Raw genomic sequence first — 13,915 nt, 5'->3', positions numbered from 1 at the left:
ATATCAAGAAAACACCGGCAAAATCTAATATTCCCTTTCAACAGCATAGAAAAAGGCATATTAATAGTTAAGTTGTAATAGTTCACAAGCTACTGTGAATATGAATAGTATTCTTGAAATATTGTTTAGATGCCATATGCTATTATGTTCAATAAAAACATCCAGCTGAGCATTATTATAATTAATATGACTATAGTATTTCTCTGATTGCTCCACTTGGAGGAATATAAAGCAGGTATAAAAATAATTTCAGTCTTTAATAATGAATTAGACTCACAGCAAAACTTTTGTGCTCACTATGTGAATGCAAGTTTTCACTAAAGAAGTAGATATGTACTGCTAATTCTGAAGAAAAAAATCAGAGTCCTTTTCCACATTTCTATCAATTTATGTTTATGAATACTTGCAGAATCAAAGAATCACAGTCTGTGCAAGCTTCTCATATACTAGGAACTTGCTAAACGTCTCTATGAAAAGGTCTTCTCCCCGCCCACTACCTCCCTCAAATTTTTTAAGTCCTTGGATCATGTGATTGGGACAACATGGTGAGAAAGAGGTCTGGTCTCATGGCTGACAGCACTGGGCAGAACGACAACAGAAAATAAACACCCTGCATACCAAATCCCACGAGATAAGCTTGATGTTGTCTCCAAGTTCAGGACTCCATACAAGTACACTCAGATCTCAACACACGATGGACGATGGCGCACCCAACGCTGCCAATGACTGAGCTATACCTTCCTTTGTCAGCATATGACGCACAACTATAAATTTGCATTCTTCCTCTAGTCATAAAAAAAAAAAAATTGCCTGAAGACAATATAAAGTGAAAACTATCGTCTACCATGTCAAGGCTTTTCAGTACCGCTCAGCTGCCCCTGAGAGTCCCTAATGATCCCAGTGATCTCTCCGCTCCTGCACAAGGACCGGCGGCTCCGCGGGCAATCGCAAGCTCCTCCACAGAGCAGCTACGCGGCTGCCCGCGGAAGCCTTCACCTTTCCCTTCGCTCCCTCCGTCGGGAGCCGGGCAGACGCAGAACAGCGGCCTTTGGCTAAGCCCGGCATGGAGCGTCTCTTCCGCCGTGCTGACAGAATTCCCTATTTGTACTGGAAATTATGTGGTTATGAAAGTAGAAAGAGAAAATAATCACACGTGAAGCAAACACAAAAAGAAAGCGCCCCACAAACACACAAAACAAAGGGTTACCTCACACCCAGACACGCCTCACCGGAGCCGCAGCTACCAGCTGCGGGGAGAATGAAACAGAAACCGAAGCGCTCAGACCAGCCGCCTGCCGCCGCCACCCCCCACCCTGCCGGGGCGCCGGTCCAGGGGGCTCTGCCCGGCAACCTCCACAACTTTCCCCCCCGAGGCGGGGGGTGGAAGCCGCCTCCGCTACGGAGAGCTCCGGAGCCGCAGGCTGGAGTCACCCTCAGGGGCGCCGCAGCGAAACCGCGGGGGCACGGCCCTGGCACGGCCCCTCCTCGTCCCTTCCCTCCCTCTCCGCCACCGCCGCTCACCTAGCGGGCAGCCAGCAACAAGTTTTCGCCTCACCCTGACAAGACGCCGCTAGCCCGCACCGGGGAACTAGCGCGCCGCTAAGAACTTCCTCTTTCCGGGCCCGGGGGTGGGAGAAGGGCTGTGCCGGCCCCCTGCCCTCCCCGGCGGCCGGCAGGAGCCCGCCCCCCGCGCGGAACAAAGCCCAGCGCTGCCACGCCGGCGCAGAGCCGCGGAGGTTCAGCTGGCTCGGCAGAGCGGGGGGAGCGCGCCTGACGTGGCGCGCTGCAGGTTGGGGGAGCGGCTGCGGCTGCCAACGGCAGCAAAGGGCGAGGCGTCAAGCGCTGGCCCGGGCCGGTGGTGGGGCTCCGGGGCGTGTAAGCGTGGTTACGGCCTTCCCCGCCTCGCAGCTGGCACCGGAGGAAGCGCTGAGGGTACGGAGGGTGGCCGGGCGGAGGAGCGTGGCAGCGGAGTGGAGTGGGTGCCGGGCTGCCGAGGGAGGGGGGAAAGGCGCCCTGAAGTGCTGGGGGTCGGGGGCGCCGCTGACGGCCCCTGGAGCGACAGGGCCGCGGGAGGTCGTCGGGGCTGAGTGGTGACCCGCAAGGCCCGCTCCGAGTGCGGGCGGGGGGCTCCTGGGCTGGGGGAAGTTTCCTGGGGGCCCCGAGAGCGAAGGGGGTGCGGAAGTGCCCTGGAGGGGAGGGAGCAGCCGCTGCGTGCCCCGGGCCGAGCACAGGCAGGGCTGTCCCGGGGGCAAGGGGTGGGCGGCGGGGGGCTGCGGTCCTTCCTCTGTACTGCACGGCGTTGCGCTCTGAAGGTGTCCTTGTTAAAGCCGAGTTCTTGTTCCTGTATTAAACTGTCTTCCTAACTACCATCCAGATCTTTTCATTTTAACTTCATAATACGTGCTCTCACTCCCAAAGGTGTTTTAAAAGTTAGAAAACAGCATTTTTGCTCTTTCTGGGGGAGAGCAAGAGATGTTTTTTTCCTCCATACTTCAAACTCCGAGCGTGCTTCCTAGTACTGTGACTCATAAACAGCTCAAAGGTTCATGTTGTTGTGCCAGGTTTAGATTTTAAACAGTGCCTTTTACATGTCTATGTGACTATGTAAATATCTCTAATATTTAAATATACTTTGACATGGGACTAAGCTGCAATACTGCAAAGTGATCCAGAAAGAAGCATGACATTTTTGTCTCAAATTGTGCTAAAGCGAATTCATCAAGGATCAAGTAGTCTATTTTGAGCAGTATGCTGGAAGATTTTAGGCTTAAAAATTCCACTCTGTACTTCCACTTGGTTAGAATATGAGCTTTTGTAGTCCTCGAAATCAGAGATTCACGTTGCCTGACTCTCTTTGGATCTTAATTTTAGCAAAGTGGAAATTACAGCTTTTTTTTTTTTATCTAGATGCATTTTTTCATGAATCTGTATTTTTCTATTAATGGTTTTCTATTAACTGATGTCTGTGGTTTTACAGATGACATGAAATCATTACAACAGAACTATTTCAAAATTAAAGCTTGATTTGCAATCTATTTTTAAAAATGAGAAAATTAATTTTCTCCTTTAATATAGAGTATGCAATACATTTTTTAAAAATTATAAATAAAACAGGATAGTGAAATTACTGACAAAGTTGTGACAGTAATCAACTATAAAAAGAAATACCATGCTTTCAGTCTTTGTGATTTCAGGTATATCTTCCAAATGGCTTGTGGTACAACAGCTAAAACATTTCTGGAAAGGTGAAATTAGCTGAAGTTTTAAAAGTTCAGTTTGAGAAAATATGAAAGCAATGCTCTATGGTATTGAAACCAAAAATTTTCACAAAGTCTTATGAAAGTATTGTGACACTTTAAAAAAGTTCACATAACTAGAAAACATAGCGAACACTGAAGTAAATGTTTTCTGGGGGCATATTTGTGTAACTAAAGGGCAAAAGGTTATATTTGAGGTTGGTTAGAAGTAACTAGTCCTTTTTCATTTTGTTGTTGTTTTTCGTTTTGTTTGTGGGGTTTTTTCCCTAGGCCTTTTGCTTCTGCATTTTAAGAACACAAAATGTCTGAAGTTAAGCAGAGGAAAAAAGGTATTTCTTCATCAAAGACCAATGAAGGTTCACCAAAGGTTGAGAAGCACAGTAACTATGGGAAGCTGGCAAGTCCCAGGACCAGCAATAATCGGAGTTCCTTTTGGATGGACTCACGGACAACTTTGAGTGTAATTTCCCTTGCTGTTTGCCTGGTGCTGACCTGGTAGGTAACCCTCCAAAGTGGATTTTAGTACTTTTGTTTGTATTCTGTACTGTATTCAGTCATGGTACTATGATTAGTTACATTTGAATATAGCATTTGGGTTAAGTGACTATAGAAACGTGTTAAAGCTAGAAGGATCAAGAAAAGAAAAGCAGTATTCGCAAGTATGGAAACATTGTTATACAGTGAGGGATTATAGAAGCTTGATCTGTTCTTTCGTGTTGAAAGTTTAAAATGCTCATGAATTGTAAATACCTGCTTTGGAGACTACATCTAGCTGTGAAGAGCAACTTAATATGACAATGAGTAGTACAACAAGGCTCATTTGGCAGGTAAATAATTCAACAGGAGAAGTGGAGTTTTTCTGTAAATAATTTGCTCAGCAGTGTGCTAAATTGTTCATCAGGTGGAGTCTTCAAGTAAAGGTCAAACATCTTTGTAAAATACGTTTTAGAATATCTTAGCGGCATCAGAACCTTAGTTCCATCATTAAATTCTCAGAACTCTAGTGCAAGAAATTAGTCCAGATTATTACACTCTAAATGTCAATCTGAAAATTTAGGTAAAATTTGTTCTCATTTTAATATTGTCCAGATTTCATTATCTAAATCTTTGAGAAACATAACAACATAGTAGAATAAAATGATTAGTGATGCTTCTGCTTACTGTTTGATGTATATCTGTTTATGTCTGGTTTGCATTTATCTCTCTGTAGCTAGCATTTTAGCTTTTATTGCCTAAGTTAATTTGTATAGACTGTTGTAGATGTTTTGAAACTTATAATTGCTATGCAATATACTAATATCAATTTATGAAAGCACAAGTATTTTAAATAAACTCTATTGTTCTAGATAAAATTGTTCTTGCTACTGAGAATAGACCCCTGCAGAGTCTACAATAAACTTTGTTTTGGGATTAATAAACATCCAGCAAAATTCAGGGGATTTTTTTGCTTGGTTTTCTCATTTCTGTTTTAACTGGACAAAGTGCTTACAGTTCAGAAAGTTCCCAAGTTCACAGTAAATGAATCTTGTATGTATATAAAGCACAGGACTGAGATCTGTACTGTTCAAAGCTAGCATCATCATAATAGTAACTACACAAGCTTTACCATGATGCACCATATGTTCTTGAATGGTTACAATTAAACATTAGAGTTAACTAGCCTTTCTAAATCCAAAGACTTCTATGTATATCTTAATGCTTTACAAGAAAGTCCGAATTATTTTTTGTGTTTTATTTCCACCTGTTAAATAATTTTATCAATAAAATATAGTGCCTTACCTGTGAAGCAATGCATTGCAAGCATGCAATGGCTTCCCTATGTCAGTAGTCTTATCGGACATTTTTCCTGTTTGAATGGCATACTGTGTAAGAATAAAGCACATCTCTGGATGTTTCCTTATTTTCCCACCTCTATTGAATATAACTCCCGTATGAAGACAATAGATCAACTTCATTAAACCCTAATATTTCTTTTCTTTCATATATTGAGCTAGCAAATTCTGTGAGCATAAAGCCCTGCAGTAACAGATTGCTGTGTATTGGGTCCTGGAACACTTAATATTTGCTAGTTATATAATTACATTTACTGTTTATTTATTTGCAATTTGCAGGTTCCTATTTTGTCAGTCAAGTCAATTTGCTGATATGGAAAAAAAGTACAATTTCTTACAGCAAAAAGCTGAAAAATTCCTGGATGTTGAAACTAAAGTTAACTTAATTTCTGAAAAGGTAATCATTAGCATCTTAATGCAATAATCTCTGGTGAACATTTGTCATTGGTTTACTTTGTTGTCATTTAGCTAAATTTATCTCACAGTTTTAAAATAAATTTTTATAACATGTTCTACTTGCCTGTGAATAGGCCTTTGGAGAATATTTCACGTGACTAAACATGTCAATCCATGCCATTGTTCAAGTACGTGAATATAGTGGTTATATCTCAGTATTATTTTTAGACACTAAACTATTTTTTAAAACTTACATTTATGCACATACTTCATTTTAACAGTACTGTTCTGTGTATAATACGTTGATTTGAAGAAAATTCACAGGTGTTTTTATGTAGGAAACCCACTCTAATAATATGAAAGACGTAATGAAGTGATAGTAATATTTTTTCATTGCTATTTTATTTTCTTATCTATGTGTGACACTGTCAAGTAGAACTTGGACTGGCTGCCAAATTATTCCCTGTATCTTAGAGATAATGATGGGAGTATGGCATGGCTTATGCCTGTGATGTTGTTTTAGCACTGATCTCATAATGATGTAATTTATGCATGGTGTAATTTGGATATTTATATACCATACTTCAGATTGCAAAATGTTGCATGGGATCTAGGTAGCATGATACATTATAAAAAAAAAAAAAAAAAAACCACAAAACAAATCCCAACCCAACCCCACCATAGAAAATAGGGGATTGACAACAAAGAAAATAGCATGTATTCTGTAGAAATTCAACAACAAACATACCCTTTTCTATGACTTTTTCATGCTAGGTTGATCAACAGTATTTTAAAGATGAAATATGAAAACAAATCATATAGGAGCTTTGTAACAAATAAAATGGCTTCTGAGGGACTTTATTTAACATAGAATAAATGCAAATAGTTTTCTATTCTTACTTTCTTTAAGTAGACATGGATATTGTTTTGTGTTATAAATGCAGCTTGAGTCTTCTGAAAGTATCCTACGAGAAGCTTCCTCATCCATCTCTGTGATGACTGAGTTTGAGCAGGAAGTATCTTCTCTTCATAACATCATAAATGATATTCAGAACAATGAACAGATTCTCTCTAGAAAGATGGAGAGCATTAATGAGAAGTTCCAAAATGTTACAAATTCCTGGAGAAGAAACTTGGAGGAAATGAACACAAACACTAGTGGTTTAAAATCTGAAGTGAAGTTCATACATACAGAAGTTACTTCCCAAATTAATGAAGTTGACCAAAGAATTAAATCCCTTTCAGAAAAAGTAAAAGATTTGGAAGACAGTACAGCCAGAAATATTAAAACGCTAAAAAGGCAAGAAGATGATGAATTCTCTAGAGTTGAACAAAAACTGGACTTACATGCAAAAGCAGTTGAAAAGCTAGAAGAACAGCAGAATAGTCTGGTAGCCAAGGACACAGACCTGAATCAGAAACTTGTGAACTGTGAACCTAAAATTGAGGAGTGCAAGACCCATTTGCCAACAATTGAAAATGCTATTCACTCTATTCTTAGATTATCAAGTGAATTGCTAAGCATGGAGAAAAAGATAGAGGACTTGACAACACAGCTATATACTGTGGAAAATGATATGTTGAAAACTGCTTCTGATGCAATGGCAATGCAAAAGGTTCTTGAAGGCATACAACACAATGACAGCATATTGAAAGTGCAAAATGAAATAGTGGTTTTAAAAGAAGTAGTGCATGACATAAAAGTATCTTCAAAAGTAGAAGAAATAACTTTAGAAAGCTATAACTTAGAAAATGACCAGAATGGGGATAAGTGAATTTGGACTTAGGGTTTTCACTGATGAAAGAGCACTTTAATTTATTATAAATAACGTGACTCCAACATATGTTGATGGTGGCTGAAATACTGCCATCAATTTAAATAGGCATTGGATCAGACTGAAAGGCAAAATAATAAAGAGGTTAGAGAGCAAGAAATACTCCTCCTTGTGTTGGAGGAGGAAAGGAGTATTTTCTTAAATAAATTAAAGATTATTTTCAGCTTATTTATTAAAAAATCATTTTTATTAAAATGAAATTTGAAGCAAAGTATTTAGATTTAAGAAAAAACCTTGGAGACGTTAGATTAAAATTTGCATTTCATTCTCACTACCTTGGTTTTTACATTTTTCCTTTTTGTATTACGTTCTATGGACTTGTAACACAATGAACAATTAAGTTCATATCTCTAGGCAGATATGCATGTACCTAGCTTTTAACATATTATATACCATAATGGTTTTGTGCTTACGGTACAGACTTTTCAATGTCAGAGTTGTTACTGGGATCTACATATTGTATTATGTGCGGGAAAGCACTAAGTACATTTTTAAAAGCTGAAGCTTATATACAACAGCATTACAGAAAACACTAGTAAAGTACTCTTTACTGAGAGCCTTCTCTTGTACTGGTATTCATAGCAGCTGGTATTATCTTTTATTTCTTGGACCCCATGCAAGTGGCCTCCTTAAACCTCATTCCCAGCTTTTTCAAACTTTCTAAAGTCACTGGCATAGTTTTGTTCTGAAGTCGTTGGACTACATACTGAAGTTCTTATTAACAGACATTCCGGTTATATTCTTCCATCGTTTAATTTGCAGGTTTGGTGTGATCAGTCATACTATTAGTTTGGCGGTTTGTTTGTTATGGTGCTGTTAGAAACAAGTTTTACCCTTTTCTTTTGTAGAATGTTCTCTGTTAGGCATTGCATGATTTGTCTGGTATTGCATTTCAAAGGGGAAAAAACTTAACAGTGTCACTGACATTGTTTCCCAAAGCCTGGTGGACCAAGAGCTGCAAAAGCAATTAATGAAAGCCAGGGAGTTATGTACTTGGAGACACGGAATAGCTAATTTATCTGTAGGTCTAATAGATCTACTTACACAGGATGCAGTACTACCTAATATGCCTGATAGCTGTTCATTGAAATTTGGATCTCAGGACCATCAGAAATTTGTCTCTACAGACTTATATCTTGGTAATTTCCAATTCCTGAACTCAGGAAAAGAGATTGCTTAGCAGACAGTATGAACCCCTAACATTTATGACTTAATCAGGTTTAAGTTAAATTATTCTGGTTTTCATTTATCTAGAACTCTACTGAAATCTTGACTACAGTTAATGCTGCCCATTCAAGAGACTATTAAACCAGCATTTCTCAATGTTATAGAGTCTTTCAGTTTCATATATTTGTTATTTATGTATAGATTTGTATCTGTTTATATTCAATAAAATATATTGCAGTGGATTGCCCTGTCCTGGTGCATAATCTAATTCAAAGTAAATTGCTCTTCCAGAAGAGAGTATGGAATAAATACTGTAGTGTTCAGTCATCCATTACAAAATACTGCTCTATATGGAAATGTTTTTAAATTCTTTTCCCAAGTGTGTTTCTACTTCGTGTATGTTTGAGGAAGGGTGGCTGAATTACCAGTGGTACGCTCCCCAGTTTAATGTCTTTCATCAGCCCCAACCCTACTGAAAGCTGAATGTACATGAGATTGAGCAGGACAGCCTCATCCTTAGAGGGTATTACCTAGGAAACCAGCACAACTCTCCATAACCTAAATTTTGGTATTTTGGTTTTTAGCAAATGGTTCTGTGCTAGTGAGGAATGACTGTTGCTATCAAAAAGTTTACAATATTTATTTCTTTGGTGATATTTTGACTACTCGTGTCAAGAAAAGGATTAGTCACTTAAAACTAATGATAGCCTCTTAGAATGTGTTTCAGCTTGCCCGTTTTTTTTTTTTTTCTCTCCAAGTTCTACACTGACTTACTGGGGATTGAACAGAATAGTATCACTCAAGTATCTTCCTTTCCTCCTCTCAAATTTGAAAACCAAGAACCACTGATTTAAAAAAAGTGAACTAGCAAATTCAGCCAAAAATCCAACAGTAGCATGAGTGTTCCCTCATTGACGTAGCTTTTATGCTTTAAGTGATGTTTTTCCTGTGAAGTATTTTGGGGGCTATTTAAACAAAAGGGAACCATGCCTTATTGCTTTGGCTTTTTCTTCTGTGAACACCATGTTCAAAATACATATTATGATTACCAAAATAAAAACACATCAGTTAATTACGGTCCATGATTTTGGGGTAAGAGAATTTTAAAGTAGGCATCTTTCTGAATCATGCAGGTTATAGGCTTAATACAAAAATTTCCGTAAATCAGAAGATTGCATTTGATGACTTGTGTTTTCAGAGGTCATGCTGGAAAGTCATCTAGTACCTTTCTGTAATTTTTGTTATAATAGAAAAAGTAGTAACATTTGAATTCATTATGTATACTGAAAGGTAAAAAATTAATTTTTTGGTTGTATTGTGACAGAAGTTTATTTCCTAAAGGCAGGTTTTGCACTGAATTTCAATACCAGAATAGTAAGATATTTTATTAGAGTATAGCTTTAATTTTGATGTGAGTTGTTAAGCTAGAAATCTTATCAAATATTTTTATTTGTATCCTTCTAGTGTGAAAAGCCTTGGAACTTAATGGAAGAGCTGGAAGATCTTCAAATAATTTCTCACATTAAACATCTGCAGGAAGATATTTATACAATGAAAATATGGTCTAGCAGCATAATTAAAAAACAAGAAGAACTGCAGAAGAATTTAACAACCCTTTTTCATGCAGTTTCAAGTGTTGAACAGAATGCAGCTTCTGTAGCAAAAAACATAACTTTGACGATTGTGACAGTAAAAACTGACATAAGGCGGATTTCAGGCCTAGTCTCAGATATGACTGCACTGACAGATTCTTTGCAAACACTAGAAGATAAAGTAGAAAAAGGTGAAAAGAAGACAGTAAAGAATATAGGTGACCTGCTTACCAGTAGCATCGACCGAAGTACAGAGCTACAAAGCTTGGCATCCAGTAATGCAAGAAGAATTGAGCAAATTGAGGCAGCGTTATCCGAGTTAAGGAGTGATTTTAACAAGCATTCGGACAGACTTTTGAATCTTGAAGGTGAGAGAGCAAAAGTTCTGAAGACAGTTACATTTGCAAATGATTTAAAACCCAAGATGTACAAACTGAAAAAGGATTTTGCCATCTTGGAGCCATTAATAAATGACCTAACACTGAGAATAGGAAGATTAGTGGAGGATGTATTACGACGGGAGAAGGAAATGGTTTTACTGAATGAGAAATTGGCCAATCTAACGAGTTCAAACTGAGATCAAAGATATGAAAGATGAAATAACCAAGATTTCAGACATGAACTGAACACTGTGAAATACCACTGCCTAAAGAATGGTAGTGTTTGAGGAGTGGTAACTCCAGTACTAAAAAGAAAGACAATATTTAAAGGCTTCATTTAGAAGCACACCGAAACTTAACTAGAGATTTGTCCTCTTCCTTTGAAAAGGACAGAAAAAAGTCATACTGATTTCAAGGGACAAGCTGTAATGTGAGCAAAAAACATGTCATTCTGCATCTGTCTTTCTGAAGGATGACATGCTATATTTAATAAATTGCTTGTTTTGTACAATAAAAGAGTGTTAAAGCATAAAACGTTGTTCTTCAGAGTTTGCTTTCATAAAGAAAGCAGGAGCCAACACTGACAGACCCTTCAGGTTTCCTTTTCTGCTCCAAAGGAAGGAATAAAATTGTGGTTTCCAGATAAGAGTTGAAAGAGTTAGTCAAACTGCAGTAGCAATTTAGTATTTGTCTCAATATATTCACTCTATGAATGTTGTAAACTATACCACTTTCCTTTTTTAAAATAATATTTAAAGAGGTAAATGCAGTGAAGCAAGCAATGCCCAGAAATCCTCCTGATGCCTTGCAAAAAGTTTGTCACACATTTAGATGGAATAATTTGTGTAAGATTTTGTGTGAGGCTTTGTAATTGTAAATCATAATTGCCGTGCAGCACTGTTACGTTTTAAAACACAGAATATATGGGGACAACGTTTTGAAAGACCTACTAACCCCACAGATGGCTTTCTCCCCCTGTCATGGTATCTGTTCAGGAATCCTACCAGTGTTACTCGTTTATTGTTTCTTAGCCTGTAAAACACTATAGTAAGCTGCAGAATTAGCAAAGAGAAGCTGCTCGGGTCCCAAAAGGTTAGACTGATAGGAGCCATTGGCAGTATTTCTGTGGTGAAGAGCAAGAGTTTAAGAGATCTGAGACATTTGAAAATGCAGTAGGTGGTGCACTGAAGTAACAAGATCATGGAAGTGGGTTTAGCAGAGAAAGAGGGAAAAGTGCATTAATAGGAGTAAAAATAATTATAAAAGCCAATTAGGAGAGATACAGCAATTAAGAAAATCCCTATAAATTGTTACATCAAGAAGTATAGGCATACAGTAAGGCCTTTGTAACTTCTCAATTGTTTAGTTAGTCATACCGGAATACCTTACAGCCTCTGGACTCTTGATTGTACAGATGTGACCATTCCCCTCCCTTGCTATTCCCATCCTCATTCAGCATTCCATATCTTTTGGCCTGCTTCCCATTGTTGCTCTTCCATACCTCCCTTGCTTTGTTGTCCTCAGCCAACATGAAATGCTTTGTTTCATCAAGTTTTCCTCTTTTTGGTATGGGTCCATTCCTACCTCTGATTTTCTTTTGCCGCCTTCCAGTCCACCTGACAACCCACAAGGACAAACCTGGCAAAAGACAAGTTTTCCTAGAAAGCATCCACAGATACTGATACCAACCGGCGTCCCTTTGCTCTTGTCACACAATTCTTAAGCCAGCCCCCGGAAATAACCAAATGGCATTTGAAGGAGTCAAAAATTAAAGAACATCCAGAATGATCAGCCACGCTAAAGTGTGGGTTGTGTATCATACATGAATATATATACATACACACACACACCCCTCCCATAAGTTTGGGATTTACATAATAAATACATCTCATTTGTATGTTAATGCCTGGATTTCACCAAATCCACCACTCCTCTTGCGCATGCAAGCTCATGTTGGTCCCGCCAAGGACAGTGCTTGGCACAACAGATGTGGCTCCCAAAAGAACACTGATACAGCTGTGTGAGACATCGATCCTCTGCGTCTCACTATGGCCCACATGATGCAGTTAACAGTTACCAGTGGATTAATTGCATCATGGGCTATAGTAATTTTATTTATTTTGTTTTCAACTTCGTGAATGAACCATTTGTGGTCAGTAGCTAGTGAAAATCGTGAGAGGCAGAACTAGAGTACCAGTAGAGCACTACTAAATATTTTTGGCCCAAAATATGCTAATAGCTAGGCTTTTCTCACGCAAATACAAACTGCTTACAATGAATAAATTTGCCTTCCACTGTAGAAAGAAACTGAGACTTTGGATTTAAAATGAGGAGCTATGCAAGCATCATGACAAGTTATGAAAAGAGGAGTTAAGGTAATCCCAATGTATCACGAGGATATCAGATTGTGACTAACGTGAAGTTTACTTATCTCAGCAAAATCGCCATACGTGGTTTAATCTACACAAGTGAAGTAGAAAATATGCTCCAGCTGCACGGTTAATCGGAGTAGTCTTGACACAGCAAAAAGGTCTTTCTGGATGAAAAGTGCACACACACTTTTTGGAGCAGTAACCAGAAAATAAGATGCGACAACTGGTTTCACTTGCAACCTCCAAATTAATAGCCTCCAAATCTTAGAACACATCTACCAGTGAAAAGCCAAGTATAGAGTCCTGTTCATGGTCTCGCTGGGTAGTTAAGTACGCAAAACATGTTACAGAACCATTAATTTATCTATAGATGTATGCAGACCACCTACCCTTCCTTCCCAGGTAGTGCAGGTCCAAAGCATGATGATCCTTACAGAAACTTTGTTGCTACGAGCAAGAGAAAAAGTTTTAAGTCACAGAGGTAAAGTTTACTTGGAAAAGAAAACCCACCCTGGGTCTAAAATTTACACGCGCACTATAGTGTCCTCAGAATTAAAGCGAGTAATTCTCCCATAATCTGCACAGACATTACAAATCTTCATAGGCCCTTCAAGCACACACCTCCACAACCAAAGTCTTAGAGTAGCCTGGTAATTACAGCAGCATAAGGACAGAGGTAAAGCTCTTTCTACAGTGGAAAAGATGAGGCAGAGTGAGAGGTATTTTTCATAAATTTAACCTCCCACTAACCTCCCCTCCTCAGTTGAGTACTGTCAGCCGTCTGGTGAGCATCAGCTCGTAAAACTACAACTCCTCACTTAGTTCATTGCTAGGGGCACTCAGTGATACTCTCAACAATTTTATTCAGTTATTGAGATATTGAGGTAATAAAGAAAATGACAGCTGTGCTACTTGAAACAGATCATCCCATGCAGCCCAACCTGTAGTGATGCTCAGCACATCTTTGCTTTTAACTTAGTACACAGGTATAGAACTGGCCAATTATACTCTTGCCAGCAATTCAAAAGGGGGGGGGGGAAAAGCCAAAAAGAAAAAAAAAACCAAACCAAAACCCCAACAGCAT

The 13,915-nt window shown here is 38.9% G+C and overlaps 3 protein-coding genes across 5 annotated transcripts in view; 2 read left to right on the top strand and 1 right to left on the bottom strand.

Moving 5' to 3' along the window:
• The window catches only part of APAF1 (apoptotic peptidase activating factor 1), a 40,516-nt gene extending 38,744 nt beyond the window's left edge, over positions 1 to 1,772 (bottom strand). The window contains exon 1 of one of the 3 annotated variants that reach the window (XM_075749312.1): positions 1,512 to 1,772. The gene's annotated coding sequence lies outside the window, so the exon portion shown is untranslated. Of the gene's footprint in view, positions 1 to 1,207; positions 1,293 to 1,511 lie in introns of those variants that run through there. The other 2 variants (XM_075749336.1, XM_075749320.1) reach the window with 2 other exon arrangements.
• Positions 1,725 to 8,729, top strand: LOC104640259 (inhibitor of nuclear factor kappa-B kinase-interacting protein). Its single transcript, XM_075749350.1, has 4 exons — positions 1,725 to 1,932; positions 3,528 to 3,752; positions 5,369 to 5,486; positions 6,430 to 8,729. The coding sequence occupies exons 2-4, from the start codon at positions 3,559 to 3,561 to the stop codon at positions 7,258 to 7,260; spliced, it is 1,143 nt and encodes a 380-aa protein (XP_075605465.1). The 5' UTR covers positions 1,725 to 1,932; positions 3,528 to 3,558; the 3' UTR covers positions 7,261 to 8,729.
• Positions 8,730 to 9,972: 1,243 nt separating this feature from the next.
• Positions 9,973 to 10,656, top strand: LOC104640258 (inhibitor of nuclear factor kappa-B kinase-interacting protein-like). Its single transcript, XM_010308571.2, has one exon. It carries the CDS (start codon positions 9,973 to 9,975, stop codon positions 10,654 to 10,656), a length of 684 nt encoding a protein of 227 aa, XP_010306873.2.
• Positions 10,657 to 13,915: the final 3,259 nt, after the last annotated feature.

The sequence above is a fragment of the Balearica regulorum genome, chromosome 1 (assembly GCF_011004875.1).
Source record: "Balearica regulorum gibbericeps isolate bBalReg1 chromosome 1, bBalReg1.pri, whole genome shotgun sequence".
Classification (NCBI taxonomy): domain Eukaryota; kingdom Metazoa; phylum Chordata; class Aves; order Gruiformes; family Gruidae; genus Balearica; species Balearica regulorum.
The sequence above is the reverse complement of the archived record's forward strand: the minus strand, read 5'-3'. Positions and strand labels throughout refer to the sequence as shown.